The sequence below is a fragment of the Doryrhamphus excisus genome, linkage group LG5, assembly GCF_037039965.1.
Source record: "Doryrhamphus excisus strain RoL-2023G ecotype Guam linkage group LG5, RoL_Dexc_Guam_v1.1, whole genome shotgun sequence".
Lineage (NCBI taxonomy): Eukaryota > Metazoa > Chordata > Actinopteri > Syngnathiformes > Syngnathidae > Doryrhamphus > Doryrhamphus excisus.
In genome coordinates, this window is record NC_136361.1 from 22,284,693 (window position 1) to 22,309,010 (window position 24,318).

Genomic DNA, 24,318 nt, shown 5'->3' on the forward strand with positions numbered 1-24,318 from the left:
AACAATCAAGTTGTTTTGGCGCCTAACTGTTTCCCAAGTATATCAATGGACGTGTAAATGTATAAGCGAGAGGAATTCACATAAATGTCTTTGTAGAAAGGCGCTTTATGAACATAAGTACCTTAAGACTTGGATTCATTTAGAGCACAGCCGTGACCCATCCAATATGGCGACCCACTCGATGCTTAGCTCTTAGCTAACTAGCATGTCTATGCTAGCATCACACGTTCTCATTCAACACATTTGACCCGTTTGACCCGTACTGAAGGTACTAGCCGCCTAAACTATTATTGCAGGTAGATGTCTGAGCCACTAGATGGCGCCAGAGTAACAATTTGGTCTTTATTTGTATTCATTCAGGCCCCTATCATGAAGTAAGATGGACACGTTTGCATATTAATGAGTATTGCTCAGTTGTCATGTTATGCAGTAAAGCCTTTAATGAACATCTGCCACTGCATGTTGGTGTGTTTATGTCTGTAGATCAGATATTTGACAAGCATATGGTCCTGGTTATGCAAAAGAAGAACACAAGAATGTAACACGTTTTCATTGTGATTTCAAAGATTATTTAATAACCTAAACATGACAGATTCTGTGTTTTTGAACTGCCGTTCACCGTAATGTTCAACAAAGCTAAAAAGATGATCATCATAAATTATTAACACGACTCTTCACTTCTATTTGCTGTATTTGACATGAATATATGCATAACGTGTTAGGCTGTTTGCAGTAATTAACATCTACAGGCGAGCTCAACATCTTACACACACAGATACAGTACAACTACAAATAGCACTGTGATACATTTGACACAACCTACATGAAGAACATTTTTGGTGCTAGGTTTGTGTGTCTATAAGCGTGTTCATGTCCGCGTGTGTGTGTGTGTGTGTGTGTGAGTGTATATAGAACAGCGGGCCGCAGAGCAGTTGTCAGGCACAAATAAATCACAACAGGCCCACATCTTTTATAACCTCCTGTTGCTTCCTGGAACAATGAAAAAGCCTCTGCATGGGTCTCGAACGCTGCAGCTTCCTCAGGATCTGACTTCTGGGAGTCATTGTTTTTCTTGTCATCTTCTAGCAATCACAGCCACGAGCTGCAGACAAATAGCGAGACACTTGCGTTATGGATAAAAAGTATTGGGTAAACACATCTTTATCAATATATTATTCTATGATAATGTATGCAGTCATGCTCCGAGTCCCCTAATCTGCTGCTCAGAAGAAGAAAAAGCAAAATATTGAATGGATGGACAGATGGAACTTTAGACTTTGGCATGATGGCCAATGGGTGGTGTAATCGCCAATATTTAATCAGAAATGGAGTGGAGCATCTTGCCGTGCCCGAGTATACGCACGGGTTATTGTTGTGTTCATAATCTGATCAAACTGCGGCATGATATATAGCTGTGAATACGTTACCTTGCTCAGCCAGCATAGCCTGAGTGTTGCTTCCTGCTCTCCTCCTGCAGTGAAGCACAAAAAAAACCCAACAAAAAGCACTTCAGTTTTTGGCCATGTTGCATTTTGCAAACAGAAATAAGAATTTATCTGTAATTGTCACCGTTTGTCCTGCTTGAACTTGCACCTGCAGTGGCCACCTGAAGAGAAATTCCGTTTTTAGAACAGTTCAAGAAAGTGTGTGTGTGTGTGTTTGTGTGTATCACGCATCATCTTACTGAGAAGGATGGTAATGCCAATGAGACAAAGGACAGCTGCTAAAATCAGACCTCCAACACGGAGTCTGTGGTAGTCTGTGAAAACACATCAGGAGTTCCATCAGCTCATACGGAAACGTACAGGTGCATATCGATGGATGAGAGTATCAGGGAAAGGCTGTGCTGGAGCCTATCCCAGCCTAACAGGCGGGGTACACCCTGTACCGGTCGCCAGCCAATCGCAGGGCACATATAGGCAAACGTATGTGGGTCTTTCTTCTTTAGATTTGTCTCACAAGTATTAGAACCGGACCTCACAGCTAGGAGACCAGGGTTCAATTCCACCCTCGGTCATCTCTGTGTGGAGTTTGCATGTTCTCCCCGTGCATGCGTGGGTTTTCTCCGGGTACTCCGGTTTCCTCCCACATTCCAAAAACATGCTAGGTTAATTAGCGACTCCAAATTGTCAAGGATTGTCAATTTGAATGAAGGAGTGGTCTGCCACAAATGTGCTCCAACACGTAACCAGGGTATTGCCAGTGAAGTCGGTGAAGGTCATAGAAGGTCGTCAATGCCGACAGTTTCAGACCAGCAGTCATTACTAGTAAGTGGCAAGTACGTAAAAACACTTGGAACAAACCAAACAAAAGTGCGGTTACTAGTCGTTTGGGTCAGTGCTTATCTAAATGCAAGTACACTTATCCCTCGTTTATCACTGTTATTTAATTACAGACCCGACCGTGATAAGTGAATCCCTATTTATGAATGGAACATTTTCTTAAACATAGAAAACCTAGTTAAGACCTTCTAAATATCATTTTAACCCTATTAGAGCCCTCTCAATATTAAATAACACCCCTATAGTCATTCTTACACTGTATTACTCACTATAGTAGACATAATAATACGTAGAAAATAAGACACACATGTCAGCATTGGCGCGGCACGGCGGTCGAGTGGTTAGCACGCAGACCTCACAGCTAGGAGACCAGGGTTCAATTCCACCCTCGGCCATCTTTGTGTGGAGTTTGCATGTTCTCCCCGTGCATGCGTGGGTTTTTTCCGGGTACTCCACATTCCAAAAACATGCTAGGTTAATTAGCGACTCCAAATTGTCCATAGGTATGAATGTGAGTGTGAATGGTTGTTTGTCTATATGTGCCCTGTGATTGGCTGGCCACCAGTCCAGGGTGTACCCCGCCTCTCGCCCGAAGACAGCTGGGATAGGCTCCAGCACCCCCCGCGACCCTCGTGAGGAAAAGCGGTAGAAAATGAATGAATGAATGAATATTAGAACCAGATGGGAAAGTTTAGGACATTTCCAAGTGCTCATGACTGACAATTCCGTACAGTTCGGAAAACCATGCTTAAATACAGTATCCATTCTTCCGAGTTGTCCAACTTTTATCAATACAAAAGAAAACAAAGCTAACTTATTTGTGTTTTATTTATCTAAACAACAACATTTAAATTGGACTTTATTAACACTGCAGCCGCAGTCACGGTCTTTACGAACTGTTGTAGTCATCTGACATTACCCGGAAGTTTGAATTCAGAGTAAATATTCTTTGACCCCTTGATGAGCCACTCAATAGCGGCTGGCAAGCCACAGGTAGCTCGAGAGCTACCGCTTGGAGGCCCCTATTCTTGACAAGTGTTCCTGTGAATTCTATGAACCCTTCTTCTCGCTGGTTGTTGGTGGTCTGCCAGGCCTTCGGTTGGTACTTAGCTCATCAATGCATTCTTCCCGTTTTTTTGTTTGCTTTCGGATATTTCATCAACTCTGTGAGGCTTATTTAGTTTCAGTATAATGATGGTCTTATTTACTTGCGTCAGCACCTTTCATGCTTGCTTCCCGAGTGTTTCCATGGAAGTAAATAAGCTACGCTAAATGACTGTCAAATTGGTTGTGATGGTGCATAAAGGTACACTGTTCAAATACTCGGCTGCACGGCGGTCGAGTGGTTAGCAGATCTTACAGCTAGGAGACTGGAGTTCAATTCCACCCTCGGCCATCTCTGTGTGGAGTTTGCTTGCGTGGGTTTTCTCCGGGTACTCCGGTTTCCTCCCACATTCCAAAAACATGCTAGGTTAATTAGCGACTCCAAATTGTCCATAGGTATGAATGTGAGTGTGAATGGTTGTTTGTCTATATGTGCCCTGCGATTGGCTGGCAACCGGTCCAGGGTGTACCCCGCCTCTCGCGCAAAGACAGCTGTGATAGGCTCCAGCACCCCCCGCGACCCTCGTGAGGATAAGCGGTAGAAAATTAATAAATGAATGTTTAAATACTTTGTTAGAAAGTAGTAGGTAGAAAACAAATACATTACCAAAGGTAAATGGGTCATCTTCAGCTGTGAAGACAGAAACAAAGTAGGTCATAAGTTAGCATGAGTGGCAGGTACAACCATCCAAATATCAAAGAGCGACATTATCGAGTCAACAGTACAAAGTAAGACGAGCACACACTATGTCCTCGTTGTGTTCCCTCAGTAATGATTGACCATCACGGTCAGACACTGCAAGGTTTACTTTGTGGTATATTTAGTCCACAATATAGTGGCAATTTTAGGGATGGAAACGTTTAAACAATTACATAAAGTTAGTTGACATCCAGAAAATATTTGATGTAAAAATCAAGTGCACTTACAATTCTCTTCAGCCAACACCAGTGAGACGACTGCAAGAGATCGGAGGGAGAAGCACCATTAATTTGGAGACACTCATTTTGTGGGTCTTGTACAGCAAAAAGACAAATCAAATAGTCAACAGATAAAAGGCAGACTTTACACAACGTAAATGGTCTGACATAAATTGGACATAAATCGCTCCGATCAATCGGTATCGGCCGATATCATCCCCATCAAACAGTTTCCTGTTTTCTGGAATTCTTCTCGGTCCCGTTTCCACCTCCTATGGTAAGTTTTGTGTTTCCTTCCAAGCGTTTGTTACTTTGATACTTAGCATTTTTTGTGTTAGCAGATATTTAGTAAAAAAAGAAGTATTTTGTACCCTTGGAAATCTCTGTGTGGAGTTTGCATGTTCTCCCCGGGTTTTCTCCGGGTACTCCAGTTTCTCCAGTTTCCAAAAACATGCTAGGTTAATTAGTGACTCCAAATTGTCCATATGTATGAATGTGAGTGTGAATGGTTGTTTGTCTATATGTGCCCTGTGATTGGCCGGCCACCAGTCCAGGGTGTACCCCGCCTCTCGCCCAAAGACAGCTGGGATAGGCTCCAGCACCTCACAAAACCTCATACCCTGGGGTAACATTTTACTCACTTGTCATCATCACCACCAAAGCACAGGATTTTGACATCTTCTCACTTGTTGTTCTGCCTGAGAAGAGAAACATTCATATCAAATATTAGCATTTAGCGGCAATTAATGACACAGGGACATTTTTGGTATGCATCTCAGCTCAACATACTCTATGTTTTGCACTTACATCATGTAAAAGCCTTGTTTTTTTAAATATGGGCGTATTCAATTAAATATGAATAATGCATATACCGTAGATATGTGGGGCTGCCATCCAATACTTATTTTTCCCAGCTGACACAAAAATCCATGAAAACATTATTAGACTGCACTAACCCGTCAAAGGTTATTCTTGTCTGTCGTGTCATTTTAATCATGTTATTTTCTTAATATTAGAGTGTATCGACCTGCGCTTTTACGTCATTATTACTGCAAAAGGCGCTTCGTGACAACTGCAATTAGATTCCACGGTGTGTCTGACCCCTCTCCGTGTCTATGCAACGACGACGACGACGCAGCACAAAGTAAAGCAAACACCTTCTGCATCACTGCAGTGATTTTCCACTGCTGCCCTTTTCCGTTCAGCAGATTCTTGCTCACTTAAGAGCAAACACACCTGCGCCTGTTTCCATGCAGCACTTCCATCGTTATATGCTTTTACTTTGATAACGTCTGCAAACATGCACTCGCTTGTTATCCATACCTGTACTCTTAATTCCGATGGCTGATTATGATCTACAGATATGTATGTGAATTTATGCCATTGTTGTGCAGAAATACTTCATCGTCACAAATGATAACTGTGTAAAAGTTGTCGTAAGGTTCAGTGTAGAAATAAAGGACAATGTGAGAGAGAAAGCATCTGCTGCTGTTATTTCAAACTTGGAACAGAGGAGGAAAAGAAGAGCGAGGCAAATGTTCTCTCCTGGTGCCTCACCACAGCAACCCACCAGGAAGCGACGGGAATGCTGCGTATGGGAAACAAGCCAACAACCACTAGAGGACGGTTTACCTCAGGAGAGAATATGTAAACAGAGGAGTGTCGATGAGGAGGAGACAGAGAGTGAAACAGGAGAGAGAAGGGCAGGGAGAGAAGAGAAGCCCCCTGGGGGGGGGGGGCAAACTGCAGGTGAACCTCAAGGGTGAGCGGGCGTGGGATAGTGCAAGGACAAAGAAGTGTAATGTAGGCAGGTATAAGTGATGGCGCCTAAGAGCAAATGGAGGCGTGGTACACCCTGGACTGGTCGCCAGCCAATCACAGGGCACATATAGACAAACAACCATTCACACTCACATTCATACCTTAATCACAATTTGGAGTCGCCAATTAACCTAGCATGTTTTTGGAATGTGGGAGGAAACCGGAGTAACCGAAAAAAACCCACGCATGCACGGGGAGAACATGCAAACTCCACACAGAGATGGCCGAGGGTGGAATTGAACTCTGGTCTCCTAGCTGTGAGGTCTGCGCGCTAACCACCCGACCACTGTGCAGCCATGTAAAATAACCACATTGATAAAAAAGCTACCTAAACCATCAAAAGGTTTATGTTAAGTTTCAATTAAATACTTTTGAAAGAACGGGCGGGCCGTATTTAAACACTTGGCGGGCTGGATGTGGCTCCTGCGCCGTAGCTTGCCGACCCTTGATTTAGAGTCTCCACTTAACCTAGCATGCATATTTTAGGAATGTGGGAGGACGCCGAAGTACATGGAAATCAACCACAGAAGGATATCGGCAATCGCATAAAAATGTGATGACAACCATAGAACTACCAAAAATGATAAAATGATAAAAATGCCAGTGAGACGCCATTGAGGTTACATTGTCCTCCCATTGGCCTCCAATCCGCCGTGGAGCCACTTCTCTTGCTGTGCCTGGTGGTCCCAGGATAAAGACTTTTCTGTTCTATGCTCAGCCTTGGACTGCGCCTTTTTTTTTTTTCAATCTCCTTTTCTCTGCTCTCATTCATCTCTTCCAAACCCATGCTCATACTTGAACAGTCACTAAAAAGTATTAGAATAAACTGACTGCACACTATTTGGCATGCTTCGCTTGGCGTAACTACGGTGATAAGATACCTGACAGAGGAACTAAACACTCGACCATAACAATAGAACGAGAACAACACCAGTGTGGTACTGTTCTTTCGCCGATTCATCCGTGATGATGTCACACACGGCTGACGCAACCCTCGGCATCAGCCCCGCACACGCCGCGATGAAGACACAAACCAGATGAGAGCGTACCCGTGTATACATGTTGCGGCGTGTTCATCAAAACGGTATTAACTGCGGCGTTGCGTACCCACTCCCGCTCTCATATACTCTCCTCATGAAGTTGCACAATTGGGCGAGGCTGTCACAATACTTTAATACGCTTATGTACGAGTCTGGGTTGGAGTCCCTTCAACTCCCATGACCGGCAACCACAAACAAATGCATGAGTGGCAGTGGGGGAAAGGTCAACAGAGCAGCCTTTATGTAACATTTGACTTGTTAAGGCGCTTATCGTCAAACTATGACATGTTGAAAAGAGTTACACCGGCGAATGGAAAGACATTCGCTTCAGAATCAACACCAAATGTCACAATTGTTTTGTAATTGGATAAAAATGGAGGTCATTTACACACACACAAAAACACAAAAACTCTACAAGTACATACTTATTACTACTTTTTGCACATACTCAACTTAATGTGTACACCATATGGAACGTGTTGCGCACAACGTCTGACTCACATTGTTGTTTCTATTTTTCCCTCATTACACTCACCCACTTGAGTACTGCACACCCACCGGTATGCGTGCATGTGTGTGTTCCTGTCGTACGCTACAAAGACAGCTGTTGTTCTGGGACATGTTTATTCCGAAATTAGCAGCACCGAATTCCGGCTTTTGACACAAGGCTGAGATAAAGTTGAACTTAAACTTCACTTCAAGGACTCTAAGACGCTCCCTTTAGACATAGCTAGCTGATATAAGTACATAAAAAAACTCAGTGAGTGACGGTTTGAGACAGGAAAAAATGGGAGGGAAGGAGCGGAAGGAGGGATACGGTCATAGGAAAGACGGAAAGAGGGAGTGGAGCATACTGAGGCAGTGAGTCACACAACGCAGCGCTAGCTTTTATGCTCTTCGGCGTATAGCTCCAACATCACAGCGCCCTTCCATAAGTAACAGGCAAAGTTTGACAAGGAATGAAGGAGTGGTCTGCCACAAATGTGCTCCAACACGTAACCAGAGAATTGTATTGCCAGTGAAGTCGGTGAAGGTCATAGAAGGTCGTCAATGCCGATAGTTTCAGACCAGCAGTCATCACTAGTAAGTAGCAAGTACGTAAAAACACTTCGACTTAGACGATGGAACAAACCAAACAAAAGTGTGGTTACCGGTCGTTTGGGTCAGTGCTTATCTTAATGCAAGTACACTCGTCCCTCGTTTATGTTATTTAGTTACAGACCCAACCGTGATAAGTGAATCCCTATTTATGAATGGAACATTTTCTTAAACATAAAAAACCTAGTTAAGACCTTCTAAATATCCTTTTAACCCTATTAGAGCCCTCTCGATATTCAATAACACCCCTATAGTCATTCTTACACTGTATTACTCACTATAGTAGACATAATAATAGAAAATAAGACACACATGTCAGCATTGGGGCGGCACGGCGGATGAGTGGTTCGCGCGCAGACCTCACAGCTAGGAGACCAGGGTTCAATTCCCCCCTCGGCCATCATCTGTGTGGAGTTTGCATGTTCTCCCCGTGCATGCGTGAGTTTTTTGCGAGTACTCCACATTCCAAAAACATGCTAGCTTAATTAGCGACTCCAAATTGTCCATAGGTATGAATGTGAGTGTGAATGGTTGTTTGTCAATATGTGCCCTGTGATTGGTTGACCACCAGTCCAGGGTGTACCCCGCCTCTCGCCCGAAGACAGCTGGGATAGGCTCCAGCACCCCCGCAACCCTAGTGAGGATAAGCGGCATAAAAAATGAATGGATGGGTGTGGTCATGCACCTTGGCAAATTATATAAAAGCTTCACCGTTGCATAGAAAGGTGGTTTGAAGGTCACGGGTGCATCCCTCAAAATAAATCAATGGCCTCCTCTCTAATAAAGCTTCTAAATTTAGTGTGTTTGTGAGGCGCCAAAAGGATGCAAGGAAAGGTGAGGAGCCAGTGCAGGTCACTACAAAAAGTCCTCTGAAGGTCCCTCTCTCCTCGCCGCCGGCTTCACCCTTCTTTTGTTTTTTTTTTCTTCTAAGTCTGCGGTCATGCAAAGAGGGAGAAGAACAACGGGTCTGTCTCGCCTGGGATGGGAAAGACAACTCTGTCTGTCTGTCACCCCTTTCTCCATTTCATCCTCCCACATTCTCATCCTCCATCTACCATAGTCGCTTGAAAGGAGCTGAGGTGCATTCAAATGTCCAAATTTGGACGAGAAAGAAATGTTAAAGAGTAACGGTCATTTGTCAATAATGAGAGTCACACCAACGAGTCAAATGTTATTCTACAACCACAAGATGTCATGTTATCCTTTTCACACAGGTATGTCATCCACACATAGTATCCACACTCGAATATTACTGCAAATATTAATTACTGAATAAATGATGCTTCATGGTGGAGTATGGCCTAAGAAAACATGCATATTTTTCCTAAATTAAGCATTTTCAAGCATGAAAATGGCTAAAATACAAACACAGAATCGGTGGTTGATGTTTTGGAGCATCCCTACTGGGTGCAACTGTGTGGAAAAACTAATACGAGAGAATAGAGCCGTACTTATTTTCCTCGAGATTCCACATTCATCATCTAATTCCGTGCTGTATTAGTATTAATAATTCAAAAAAAAAAAACTTCCCGTGTGGTTTCAAGTCGCCATTAAGAACGAGCTGTGAAATGCCATTTAGAAAATATCCCATCTTATAATGGAAAGCATTAGTCAGGATGAATCAACAGAACAGTCATTCCCAAGCACTGTGCCGGAGTACATTAGTGTGCCGAGAACAACAATTACACGCACCTGATAATTCTTAATACAAATGGACAATCTGCTATATTTATGTATGTAAAATACACTGAAAACAAGTACATTTACCTTAAATGATGTCTTTGAATGCAACCCCACATTGCTCGTATTAAAGAGGTATCTAATGTGGTCGTATTCATTTCATTTGGAGATGTTAATCCATGGTGATTAATCAAGATTAATTAATTTTCAAACCGTGATTAATCGATAAATTTTTTACATAATTTCACAGCCCTTATAATAATATTTGTCCTCAATAAAGGACATTTATGTACTTCATTTATGTCCTTGTGTCACATAGTAGCCAAATGTTATCAGCACTGCTTTTATCAGGTGGCCTTTTCACACAGGACACCCGGACACACGCAAAACACGGAGGATACAACAGCAATGGAACAGCAATGTACACAATTAGTATGGCATCATTTATTGGATATATTTTACTACATGTGTCCCTTCATAATATTGAATGCCAGGTTTTACATACAGCATATACAATATAATTGACACTTTAAAAAAATGTTTTTGATTAAAAACCAGTTTTAAACCAGTTGAGTGAGTGCGAAGAAGCCGTGTTTGAACACAAGGAGCTAAAATGAGTACAAGTGAGTTTATAAAAAAAAAGATGCACAGATTCATTAGCATATTTCCCGAGTCCTGAGAGGATAAACTCGCTTAAAACACGGAAACTAATGTGTTTGATAAACTCACCCTTGACGAGCTGAAGTCCTAAAACGAAGATAATGTCAAATAAAGTGAGCCCGGTCGACCGCTCGGTGCGTTAACACCCTTCTCCACTGAAATGCTCCACAGGTTGGCAAGGCTTTTTACAACGGAGAAGCCAAACAAGCGTTCTGATCTCGGATCTGTTTCGGTTGTGCCACGAGCGGCTGAGGACATGCACGAGGGGCGTGTACGCTGGTCCTGAATCGGGGCTTACCACTGAAGAGAAGGAGTGGCGATGTTGTGTTTGCTTATCGAGAGAGAACATGTCAAAAGTTTGCTCAGGGGGTTGATTAGCTTCAGTGAAGGATAGGCTAAGATATCGTTTACCGTTGTTGTGACGGTTACCGATTATTATGCTTTGTTATGATAAATGTGATGTGATGATAAAGATGCTAATATTTGTGGTGGAAGGACAGGGAAGTTGGCAAAAATGCAGTCAAGTCAATACAGTATCACACTAAAATTACTCTGTTGAAAACAAAACAAACTTTATTGATTTATTAGAACATGTTTTCAGGGTTGAAATGTTTGACCACATTTAAGTACATTTAAGTTACTTCTACAAACAATAATAGTAGCTAATTAGCTCAATAGTAGCTAATAGTAATAGTAGCTAATAGTAGCTAATAGTTGCTAATTCATGCATTCTAATATGTCAGTTGTATATCATTCCTCTGTACAACTCAGGGAACATGGATGATGGTATTGGGATGCACATTGACTTCTTTAACATTTTTTTGTGTGCAGGTTTCACTGAGATGGTGTGTTCTCCTCCAAAAGACCTCCCACCCTTCATCTCCACCCTTCCCTTGTCTGCTGTTCTACCAGGAAACCGGTTTGTCAGGTTCCATATCAGATTTCACTGCTGTCATCTTCTTTCCTGCAATGGGAGGTAAGCCACAGAGGAGGGTGGGGCACAATTAGCATGGCAGAGAATTTGGGGGGGGGGTAGCATATTGGGTGGACTATGAGGGACAAAAAATCTTACTTGGGCCTCCTGCTGCACTTGTTGTCTGTGAAAGAAAGCGTCTATTAGCACGGTGGTTATTGTGAGGATGCTAAGAGACGGGCATTCACAATAAGGTTAGGAAAGGAATGGGGTCAATGCCGAGACAAACAGATACGCTTTCACACAAAAAAAAACCCAACAACTATTGACTTTAAATCACCACCATTTAAATCAGGGTTATCCAAAGTCTGGTCAAGGTGCCTTGGCTTGTTTTTTATTGGCCCGTGTACACAATGTACACAAAAAATATGAAATTGTATGTATTTGTGGTTCAATTAAGCATTTTTAAACATTAAAATGGCAAGTATAACATCAGTGGTGTCATTAGGCCTATTTTAGGGGGGCTTCAGACCCCCTAAAATGTTCTTAAGCCCCCCTAAATAATTTGATATTTTTTATAGATTTTTAACAAATTTTTTATTGATTTTTTTTACAAAAAAATCTCTGAAAAATTTCATATGATAGGGCAAAAGCAGGCTAATAAGCAAGCCAATAAGCAGGCTAATACTAGCCTACTACTAGTACTTGTAGTAGTAGTAATAATCAGAAGAAAAATAATGATGATAGTAATAATAATAGGCTAATTAATAATATAATAATGATTATTATATCATTGATCACTGTCCAGCGGTTTTGCAGTATAGATTGTGTGTACTTGTGTACATTTAATGGTGGCCTAAAACAATTGAGTATCTCTACTAAATCTGTCCAAAAGTGGGAAAGTTATATCCTGGTTCTTATTCCTTATTTGTTTTTGGGATTTTTTGGAATGTCTACTACATTCATTCATATCCGGTGCATCTCCCTGTCCTCAGAACCTAGTGACGCCCCTGTCTAAAATACAAATATAAGCCATTCAAAAAACATATACAAAGGCGCTGCAATGATATGTAGTATTTTCCACTGGTGGTGTCATGGTGTAATGTAATGAGATGAGATGCACAAGCACCAGAAACCACAGGCGTTTAGTTCGGGCTTGAGTTAAAAGGCAAAATAATAACCCAGTCGTGTAAGTCAAAACTCAAGGTACACCCACTCCGCTGTGATTGGTTACACTCAGAAGAGCTCCTGAGCACTTCCAGATACGTTTATGGAGTGCAGGCAATCTTCAACCAACATAAAGAAGTTCGGATTGCATCAGTAAACAACATCCGTACAAATAACTCTGCTTTGTCGTACTCTTGGAATGAGTAGCTAGCGGACCAATAAAGAACGAGCTGTCACCAAGTTGACCTTACTAACACGTTAACTAATTCACTGTTTGGATGTGATACTTACACAGTAAAACACTTAGTCCCCCAATAAATAAAAGCCCCGAACAGACCAGGCCGACGATTCGAAGTCTCTCGTAGTCTGTCAGAAAACAATTTCACAGGTTAAAGCAGAAATGAGCTCTTACAAAAGAAATACAGTACATTATTAATATCACCAAATTGAATACATGTCCTGACATCATCATTCTATTGCTGCTCAATAAACATATTCTCTGAATTTATATGCAGTACATGGCTTAATTTATGAATGAATGTTTATTACTATACATTGGATTTATGACTACGTATACATCATCTCGCATGGTTTGCGGCTGTGACAATTGGTAATGGTAATGGTTTTATTTCATTTGAACATGCATCAGATTACAATTGAGTGCATCCCATAATCAGTTCACAGTTCCACATGTCCAAAAGGAGTAGGAAGAAGCAAAGCTTATTAAATCCTACCCCTCCATCTGGTACTTTTACAATCAGTAACTGTTACGTTTGTTCACTTCTTGCTTTCCTAATCTCATTTTTAATTTTTAATTTTTAATTTTTAATTTTTAATTTTTAATTTTTAATTTTTAATTTTTAATTTTTAATTTTTAATTTTTAATTTTTAATTTTTAATTTTTAATTTTTAATTTTTAATTTTTAATTTTTAATTTTTAATTTTTTTTTATTTTTTTTATTTTTTTATCACGTACCGAAGTACATATGTGATCCCACATACTGCAATGCTATGGCTTTTTAACGTAGTCCTAGCATATAAGTGTTTAAAATTTAGTTCTTCCCTGAGATCATATTTCTCCTCTCTTGTAGAGAAGTATTGGATGACATTTTTAGGTAGTTGGTTATTAAAAATGATGAGAGAAGAGGTGTGTACTTACTATAAACAAATGCACCTGGAATATAGAAAAAAAAACATCAGTCCCAAGAAGCATGTAACAATCAGACTTTTGGTCGGGAAAGGGTCTCTAAATACACAAGAACATTTTACATTTACATTTCATAGCGTTCCCCCAAAGCATTTGACATATTATCTTAAAGAGATGAAAAGGCAAAAGGAAGATGTTGGCCTTACTTGCTTCCGTTTCAGTGAAAAGAGAGAAGAGCGCTGTAAGAAAAGGAGACGGAAAATGTCTTAACTGTGGAGGTTGTTGCAATATAGCCATCAGTTGTTTGGTCTTTGCGATTTTCTTGACTATTTTCTGCATAATAGATGTGACTTGTACTTGTAGTTACCTGCTATAACAGCCACAAGAGCGATACGTCCCATCTTCAACACGGCTAAGACATACAAACCAGTGAGAGGAAAAGAAAACATACGAGTGTGAAATTGAATAGCAGAAGAGATTTGGTTCTCGTGACTTTTCCCCAGTTTCATACACACTAACACACACACACACACACACACGTCTCCATCTCCTCGGGGGAGAATGTCTTTGTGGTGTGAGAGGTCAGAGTTCCGTCAGCAGGGATGCATTTTGGGTGTTTGGAGAATAAACAGCCGGCACCAAGTTTCCAGTCAACAAAAAGAATTAAAAAAAGATTAAAAACTTTTAGTCAAAACAGCGTCATGGGCTGTATTGTGGAGAAAAATATGTCGTTAGTGCCGATTCTATTCTATTTTTGTTAAATTGAGCATATTGATATATTTCTATATACATGCATAGTGTAAAAATTGAAATTCCAGAAGATTAATCATCTGAAATCAAGGTCAAAAATACTTAACGTATTTATGTAATTACTACTTATTTTAACAGTGCTTCAAAAAACTGTCAATCATTGCAAGCCACGCCCCATATACAGTATCACACAGTAGAATAGTGATTCATCCGTCAAGAAAGTATTCTTTTTCCAAATATTCCTAATGTGTTTGAAGAGTATAAGTAACGTTTTTATTTAAAAAATCCAGTCACCTCTAAAATGACCTTGTCGTTGCAACTACAAATATAATGATAGCAAACGACACAACTTAAAACAACATCAAATAAAATAAAATAAAGATGGCAAATTAGTCCTCTAATCCTTCATTGTTTGTTATCTTCCAGCTTGACCTCTGTTTGAAGGTCACTGCACAGCCAGCATGACAAAGGTCATGCTGGAGTTTGACTTTAAGAGTTTGACTTTAAAGTCTCATCAATACCTCAAACGCTCAAAATCGTAACTCTAATAAAAAAAATGTGTATGACTCTGACTCCCATCATGCCTTGCTCAATCCTAATTGGGCTTACCTGAACTGATGCGTAGCGGAGGGCGAAGTGTGGGTGGATGTTGCTGGGGTGTGCGCCTACATACGAGTCCTGATTTTCTTTTGTTTGAGCTGAATTTGAAGCGCCTGCTCCTCCTCTTTGTTTGGTGTATAAACTATTGTGTATGTGCATGCAGGAGCCACCCGAAGATAGTGTTTTTTCCATAAACAACAGATTGTCATTGAGGCCTTCACACTGTATCTATACGCAAGTGTTAATGTCTTTGTTGCTCTTCCTGCAAGGCCGCTTAGTGTACAGTTTGGGTTATGAGACGATACTGAGACACGGCATATCACAGGGGTCATGCCGAATAAATACCCATTTTTATTTTGTTAGTCTTGGCTGCAATTTGTTTTAGTTAATGTAGGTCATTTTAATAATAATGAATACACACATGTTTAGTTTCAATGATTAAACCCTTTTATGCTTACTCAGTATGTTTGGCTGACTCCGTCCCACTCAATGCTGTGTTAGTTTAATGGTGGTCAAGCAGGGAGGGAGGGAGGAAGGGTTTCGGACAAATGTTTAACAACCTTTCAATTGTCAATGACATCAGTTACCACACATGTTTGTTTGGTGATAAGCCAGCATCCTCAGGTATGATAGTGACATCCACTAATAGTCCAAAGGGTGTGTTGTTGAGGTGCGTGAATGGGATTTCATTTGAAAGCACATAGGATGACGACCATAATAATAATAATAATAATAATAATAATAATACATTTTTATTTGTATAGTGCTTTTTAGAGTACTCAAAGACGCTAAATGACGATGGATGTTCATTCATTCATTCATTTTCTACCGCTTTTTCCTCACGAGGGTCGCGGGGGTGCTGGAGCCTATCCCAGCCAATCACAGGGCACATAAAGACAAACAACCATTCACACTCACATTCATACCTATGGACAATTTGGAGTCACTAATTAACCTAGCATGTTTTTGGAATGTGGGAGGAAACCGGAGTACCCGGAGAAAACCCACGCATGCACGGGGAGAACATGCAAACTCCACACAGAGATGGCCGAGGGTGGAATCGAACCCTGGTCCTCTTAGCTGTGAGGTCTACGTGCTAACCAATCGCCCGCCGTGCCACCCCACAATGTCACACGACGCCACACGCTGTCTGATTTTGGATCAACATTTGAAATAAAAGTGATTGAAATTGAAGAGGGCTGCACGGCGGAGGAGTGGTTAGTGCGCAGACCTCACAGCTAGGAGACCAGGGTTCAATTCTACCCTTGGCCATCTCTGTGTGGAGTTTGCATGTTCTCCCCGTCCCCTTTAGAACAATCATGCTATACACTCGAATTCAAATGAAAGTGTTTTTTTGTCTTGTTTGACTTCAACGTTAAAATCTTCCATTCTTTTTTCGTGGACTTCGTCCTTTCCTTTCCTCGGGTAAGGAAGGTATACGCTCACTGTCAGTTGGAGGTCGTCCTGAGAACACACGCCGAACAGTGGAGGTTATCAGTGGCAACACACACACACACACTCTTGCACAGCATTCTTGCCGTTATGGTGGTATTTTGTGTGTTTGTCTCCAAACAGCGGAACAAAAGGGCTTAGAACAGGTTAACCGACGCCGTGGCTGAAACCGAGTCCACCAGCAGGTTGGAGAGACTTTACGGTCAGACGCCGAAAGCCATTTTAACTCAGCAGCTGAAGCAACACTTTCGACGCGTCGAGAGAGAATTCTCTCCCGCTGACGTGCATGTGTGTGTCTGACACAGGTGTCACAACACAAATGATAACTTCATAACGAGCACAAAGCGGCGTTGTTTCTTTGTTTACTGATCATTTGGACTTCGTGATGCAAATGATTTCAGATTTCAGACGTTCAATTCAGGGCTGTAGTAAGCTATTATGATGAAAATGAGAACAAATATTAAATACAGCAACTTGATCTGGGTTATTTAGCAATCACAATTGTGTGTACTTGCAGATCTTGATGATGGTTCTTGTTTTTTTTTGTGTGAATTTAGTATCAACAAAAGTCTTCAGCCACCACTAGGTGTGTGGAGTTTGCATGTTCTCCCGTGGGTTTTCCGGTTTCCTCCCACATTCCAAAAACATGCTAGGTTAATTGGCTACTCCAAATTGTCCATAGGTATGAATGTGAGTGTGAATGGTTGTTTGTCTATACACTACCGCTCAAATGTTTGGGATCACATGCAAATGTTGTTTTCCAAAGAAAAACATTTTCATGCATTTCACAAACATTTTTTTTCCATTTCACAAACATTTGTATCCATTTCACAAACAATAAAAATGAATCAGATGATTTTCAAAGAAGGATGTACATTTTTGCATAGAGGCCTACTATCAACAACTGTCAGTCCTCTGCATCAATCTCCTGGTATGGCTGCTAATCCAAGTTCATCATTTTATAAGGTTAATAGATGATTAGAAAACCCATCTAAAAAAATCTCAACTAAAACTAAAATCTCTTATCATGCTGTTAACTACTCCCTTCAGAGAGCAGCACAAACTGGGTCTAACAAGGACATAAAAACGCTGCACAACTGTGCAAGAAGACAAATATCTGAGAGTGTGTAGTTTAAGACAAAGACGCCTCACAGGTCGTCACCTGGCAGCTGCACTAAATAGTACTAATAGTACTAATAGTAGTAATAATACCCGTCAAACACCAGTGTCAGTATCAACAGTGAAGCTGCGACTTCAGGACTTCAGACTTCATGGCAGGATTGCCAAGAAAAAGCCATATCTCTGACTGGGCCAAAAAATGCCCAAGTGATCCTAAAATTTTGAGCGGTAGTGTATGTGCCCTGTGATTGGCTGGCGACCAGTCCAGGGTGTACCCCGCGTCTCGCCCGAAGACAGCTGGGATAGGCTCCAGGAAATGAATGAATATTTTAGCTTATTGTTTTAAACAATTGTATACATACTGAATAAAAATAACAGTTGTTCGGACCTTGACGCCTCGACCAAGGGTGTTCAAAGTGCGGCCCGGAGGCCCTTTTCAGCCCTCAACTTGCGGTTGTTGGTCGAAGACGTTTTGTAACAATAAAACACTGCTGAAATTCTGGTGGAAAGGCCATACTTTTCCTTATTGTCCTTCATTTTCCTTTATTGTCCATCGGTTTCTGTGCAAGTTCTCCCACACCAAACATGCCTTTATGGACCTTGCTTCGTGCATCAGAGCTCCATCATGTTGTAACAGAAAAGGGCCTTCCCACAAAACTCCGATTCATGCAGTTGTTGAAAATATCTTGATGAAATGAATAATTAAAATCCAGGCAGGACTTTAATGCAAGATGAAGTCCAAACACAGAGGGGCAGCATTTCCACAATCTTGAATTGTTGTTAATATAAATGACCGCTAGAGGGAGCCATAGGGCCTTTTTAAACAGTGGCCTGAAGCACTAAAGATACCATCAGTAAATCTGCTGCTGTCAATCACATATTGTACAAATTAATAGTCAGGTGCCTTTGCTCTCTATTGAATGACATTCAAACTATTAAAGTATTGATAAATAAACATATGTAATGGCAGTATGTAAAACTTTTCCACAGTAGTGCAACAATTTTGCAAGTAACAGGTAGAAATAAAAGTATTACAGAATTTTTAATAAACACTCACACATAAATACATTTAATTTCCTCTTTTTATGGGGTGAATAAGCAGCAAAGTGTTCCTTCATAATCCCTCTGTATTTCTCCGTAAGAGTCATGTGATTCCTCCCCTACTTCATGTAGTATGTCATTGAAATCACACATATGAATATGAATTATTATTGTTGTTGTTGCATTGATTACATAAAAAAGTGACATGGTGGTTAATTGTTTCGACAATTAAAAATAAAATCAGATTTGCTCATTTGAAGTTTATGCCACACCCCAGAACAGCTTCTCCACTGTCAGCCATTGTGCTTCACGAACCCTTGGATACTATTGACAATGTATCATCTTCCCCTTCCTTTCCTCCTGCAAGGAAAAAAAACAATATTGGCTCATCCTTGTTGCTGATTTGAGCAGCACAAGTTACGGAACTTAAACTTACGGAACCATCTCTGCAGTGTTTCTGATCTTTGCAGAAGGGTGTACGACAAAGCAAACACCAGAAGGATGCCAAAGAAGGCCCCGATGGCACAGCCAAGGAGTATGGTAAAGTTTCCGCCATTATCTAAACAAAGACATCACACTTTAGAGAGATACAGAAGGAATAAAGACAATATTTGTAGGGGCAATCCATGTAGTGATACATGTGACAATGGTACATGTATCTGCATCGTTATGTATTTATAAATGTGTTTTTTCTGCTGTAAAAAATGTCTATATTTGCAGAAGTATATTAAAATGTCCATGGTATCATATTGCTCACCTCTGATATTTGTATTCAAACATTCATTCATTCATTTTCTACCGCTTATCCTCACGAGGGTCGTTGGGGGTGCTGGAGCCTATCCCAGCTGTCTTTGGACAGGGCACATATAGACAAACAACCATTCACACTCACATTCATACCATAATAAAAAATAATATTTAATAAGAAATGTATCAAATATGAGGAGAAGCGGTAGAAAATGAATGAATATTAATACATAATCAAACACATTTATTTAAACAATATATAAATAATTTATTTACTATAATTCTTTATATAATAATTATTATTTAAATTATAAACAATGATAAATCATTGTATATTTATAATTATTTATGTAATAAATAATTATATATATTATAACATACATATTAATATTAAAATATATTTATGTAAATACATTTTTATTACAATATATAGTTTTATATTTTATGTTTTATGTATGTTATTGTTTATTTTTATTGTATACTATAGCAGATTTTTGGCTAAAAATATATTCATTCATTTTCCCCGCTTATCCTCACAAAGGTTGCAGGGGGTGCTGGAGCCTTTCCCAGTTGTCTTTGGGCGAGCCAGCCAATCACAGGGCACATATAGACAAACAACCATTCACACTCACATTCATACCTATGGACAATTTGGAGTCGCCAATTAACCTAGCATGTTTTTAGAATGTGGGAGGAAACCGGAGTACCCGGAAAAAACCCTGGGAGAGCATGCAAACTCCACACAGAGATGGCCAAGGATGGAATTGAACTCGGGTCTCCTGTCTGTGAGGTGTAGCCACTCGTCCACCGTGCAGCCCTTGCATTCAAACAGTGTGACGTAAAAGAAAGAGCATCCATTCTCACCATAAACACGCAGGAAGGCCGTGGCAGAGTCGGAGCCGTTTGGCAGCTGACAAACAACTCTTGTGTTGTTGTCAGAAGAAGAAGTTCCCTTGAAGGTCCACACGGCCAGCGACTTTCCTCTTTTCGTTTCACAAGTTCCGTACAGAGCCTGATGACAGATATGACGGAATAAAAAAAAAGGACCAATTCAATCCCTTATTATTGGCAACGGTGCACATAATTCAGAGTAAAGTTTCACACACAGAAAACGTTTGCAAATGTTTGTGATTTTCCAACACAGCCGCTTTGGAATACTTGATGGAATACTCATAAAGGTGACAAAGGTTTTCCATATGACCTGGGTGATGTCCTCCACATGTCTGTCAGGGCAGGTGAGGTTATAGCTGCCGTGGCCTCCAGACAAGGTGAAAATAACATCAGGAGATCCTTCAGGCACACCACAGATGAACACGGCCGGGTCTCCCAAAAACACCGAAACGTCAGCCGGACGTGTGAGGATCCCCTCTGACGTGTTTGTAGGGGCGGCGGTCGTGTTTTGCGCTGGAAGAGGGTTTTAGTGTCATTGAACACCTCATAATCTTAAAGGGGAAGTGCTTTTTTTTCCCTTTTTTGTGCATTCTAGCGCATTAAAATGTGTTAATATGAGCTAGCTAGCAATGAAAGTCATGGGAAATACTCATTTTGACGCTAAAGCCCTCAACAAAAATTGCCAGTAGTGTTCCAATTACATAAATATCTTGTATATTAACCCAGTGTGATACACAGGGACTACTTTCAATGTTAGTGCAGACCTACAACGTGTACAAATGTATCAAATGTGCTCGGATTGGGGGAGGGTGTGAAAATATTTCTGTCCCCTTGGGCGACACGACAGAAAATGACTAGCTTAGAAGGAGCCCGTCTACCCTCCTTGGGTATTACCCAGGGTAATACTATGCACCGGGTATGCAAACCAAAATATCCCAGCCGTTGATTACCTGATGATGGCGTAGTGATATGGATCAGGGTGAGCAGCAACAAGCAGACTGTCTTCCTCATATTTTCTATGTTTCCGTATAAATCTGGAGACAATTTGAGAAGACAAAAATAAAATTTTAGCAGAGATTGTATGCTGTGAAAAACAAAAAAATGTAACAGTACCCCATACGCAATGTGCTAAATACAAATACCACAAAATTGTTAGTTGGCATAATTGGCCATAGAACTATATTTGACAGTTTGAATATATATGCATACATAACATAATTACAACTACAACTACATTACAATAATCCTTTATTATTACATTTAACAATAATTGGAAAAATTGGTCTAATTATTGTATTATTGTTGTATTTGACAGTTTGAATATATATGCATACATAACATAATTACAACTACAACTACATTACAATAATCCTTTATTATTACATTTAACAATAATTAGACCAATTTTTCCAATTATTGTTAAATGACCAATTTTTCCAATTACTGTCTTTGACAGTTTGAATATATATGCATATTACAATAATGATTTATTATTACATTTAACAATAATTAGACCAATTTTTCCAATTATATTCAACTGTATTTGACAGTGTGAATATATATGCATACATAACTTAATTACAACTACAACTTTTAACAATAATTGGAAAAATTGGTGTAATTATTGGTCTATGGGATTATTAAATGTAATAATAAATCATTATTGTAATGTAGTTGTAGTTGTAATTATGTTATGTATGCATATATATTCAAACTGTAATTACATTTAACAATAATTAGACCAATTTTTCCATTTTTTCAAGCAACAACTTATTTTCACACATTTATGAAATATAGCTTTAACTTTTTTTAGTCAGCCTTTTTATTTTATTTAACTTTTTTGCACCTTTTATCCTTTATTTTTCTTTGTCACCACTCATTATTTTGTAATGTATTTTTTTTTTGACACGTCCCCCCCTTTTTTTTTTCGCCACATGAATCGGACAGTTTATGTCGCTACACAACCTCTATTCTTTTCTCTACTCATTAGAGAACTAAACAGGAAGTACAATTCCTTTTTAATGATGACATGTACATTTATCCTAAATAAGTTATGCTTCTTCCTCCTTCTTTTCGTACATGTTGACTTGTGCGGATGTAACCGTGATGACATGAAAGTATGTCCAAAACAAACAAACCATAATCACGATAGTTGACCTCATTTTTTTTGTGTGTTTTTTTTGTTACATATAGTACACTAACATTGCTTCCTACACAGTCAAGAAGAAAGAGGGAGTGCTATACATTTAGAGTAGCTTGGAATTATGAATTTGATATAAAAAGGAAGCCAACCTGAGTATGAGATTTCCAGGAGGACACCTCTAAGTTGGTGATGAACGGGCTTCTTTTAAAATCCAACTGCTTACAAAGTTGGCACTCCAGTGAATATCCCCTACAACGAATGAGTTATATGATACTATTATTATAATTATATCAATTTCTCTTCATCATCTTCCTTCTTTCATCATGTGAGGCGAGGATGACTGTGGAACAGTTGACGTCTCGGATTTAAACCAAAAATGTCAGAAGCAAAAAGAGCAAACCGGTTGAGCTGGCCGGGCTTGAACGCTGTTGCTTTCTGTTTGGATGCTTTTAATGGCTGTCATTTACATTGCTTTGCTTTCTAAATTGCCGGCAGCTTAGTGGAGGCCCATCACTGCACAGATATTAAACATAATGATTTCCTTTGAAGTATTATAATTGGTACGTACCAGTATGTAAACCTTTCCAATCTACATCTGTGACGGAAGTATTTAAATTAGGAAAAAACAAGTCCTGGGGTAGGCTCCGACATAGTCGTGACTCTGGAGAAGACAAGCGGTATAGAAAATGGATGGATGGAAGTTTATCCCTTACTTTAATGGCAGTACAGCCTACTAATAAATGTGATGCACAGTGGCATTATTAAATATTCTTAAGCGCCCCTAAATAATTTGATATTTTTTATAGATTTTTTTAAATTATTTTTTTACAAAATAACATTTTTGTTACATTTTTTTTACAAAAAACAATTACAAAAAATATTTTTTTTACAAAAATAACATTTTTTTACAAAAATCGTTTTTTACAAAAATAACCTTTTTTTACAATTTTTTTAAATAAAAAATATTTTTTTACAAAAATATTTTTTTACAAAAAACATTTATTTTTTACAAAAAAACATTTTTTTTACAAAAAAACATTTTTTTTTACAAAAAAACTTTTTTTTTACAAAAATCATTTTTTTACAAAATATTTTTTTTACAAAAATCATTTTTTTACAAAATATTTTTGTACAAAAAAAACATTTTTTTTACAAAAATATATATTTTTTACAAAAAAAATCTCTGACACATTTTATATAATAGTGCAAAAGCAAGCCTACTTTGGGATTTTTTTATGTCTACTACATTCATTCATATCCTGTGCAGGGGGCTAAGCCCACCCTGTCCTCAGAACCTAGTGACGCCCCTGGTGATGCATAATAATATGTGATGCATTCCATTGTAACCTGATGCATGTTCAAATAAAATTAAACCATTACTATTTCCATTACCATAAATGAATAGAAAGCAACATATCATTTTATATTTGTGTAGACTCTTCCACAGATGTTAAAACACAACACTCTCATGCTCTAGAGAAGAAGACCAATGGATCAAATGAGGGTCTTATTGGTTACTAAAAAAACCTTGAAGTGCTTTATTACTCAGTAATAATAGTAGTAACAGCTATCATGAAACACACAAGCACATTAGAGGGTGTGGAAGACCTTGTAAACATGAAGGCTGGGCCTTTTGCATCATTGCTGACTCATAATTGCTACATGTAGAATACCATTTTCAATACACTTTCCTTAAAAACACTCTAGTTTGTTGAAGGTGTCCTCGACTAGCCTACTTAGAAGAA

General features: G+C 39.4%; 2 protein-coding genes and 1 long non-coding RNA gene across 3 annotated transcripts; all 3 read right to left on the reverse strand.

Annotated features, from left to right (window-relative positions):
• Positions 1–422: 422 nt before the first annotated feature.
• fxyd3 (FXYD domain containing ion transport regulator 3) lies at positions 423–11,107 on the reverse strand. Its single transcript, XM_058053761.2, has 8 exons — positions 10,673–11,107; positions 4,946–5,002; positions 4,314–4,343; positions 3,994–4,017; positions 1,685–1,759; positions 1,570–1,606; positions 1,428–1,471; positions 423–1,102 (listed from the first exon to the last, which is right to left on the reverse strand). Exons 2-8 carry the CDS (start codon positions 4,980–4,982, stop codon positions 1,083–1,085), a joined length of 267 nt encoding a protein of 88 aa, XP_057909744.1. The 5' UTR covers positions 4,983–5,002; positions 10,673–11,107; the 3' UTR covers positions 423–1,082.
• A 1,885-nt stretch (positions 11,108–12,992) lies between these two features.
• On the reverse strand, positions 12,993–15,240 carry LOC144898535 (uncharacterized). Its single transcript, XR_013627427.1, has 5 exons — positions 15,190–15,240; positions 14,198–14,242; positions 14,037–14,069; positions 13,843–13,929; positions 12,993–13,049 (listed from the first exon to the last, which is right to left on the reverse strand). It is a non-coding gene; the product is annotated as an uncharacterized LOC144898535 (long non-coding RNA).
• A 3,534-nt stretch (positions 15,241–18,774) lies between these two features.
• On the reverse strand, positions 18,775–22,899 carry LOC144898470 (uncharacterized). Its single transcript, XM_078790473.1, has 6 exons — positions 22,723–22,899; positions 21,381–21,464; positions 20,741–20,943; positions 20,404–20,551; positions 19,229–19,351; positions 18,775–19,152 (listed from the first exon to the last, which is right to left on the reverse strand). Exons 2-6 carry the CDS (start codon positions 21,439–21,441, stop codon positions 19,100–19,102), a joined length of 588 nt encoding a protein of 195 aa, XP_078646599.1. The 5' UTR covers positions 21,442–21,464; positions 22,723–22,899; the 3' UTR covers positions 18,775–19,099.
• Positions 22,900–24,318: the final 1,419 nt, after the last annotated feature.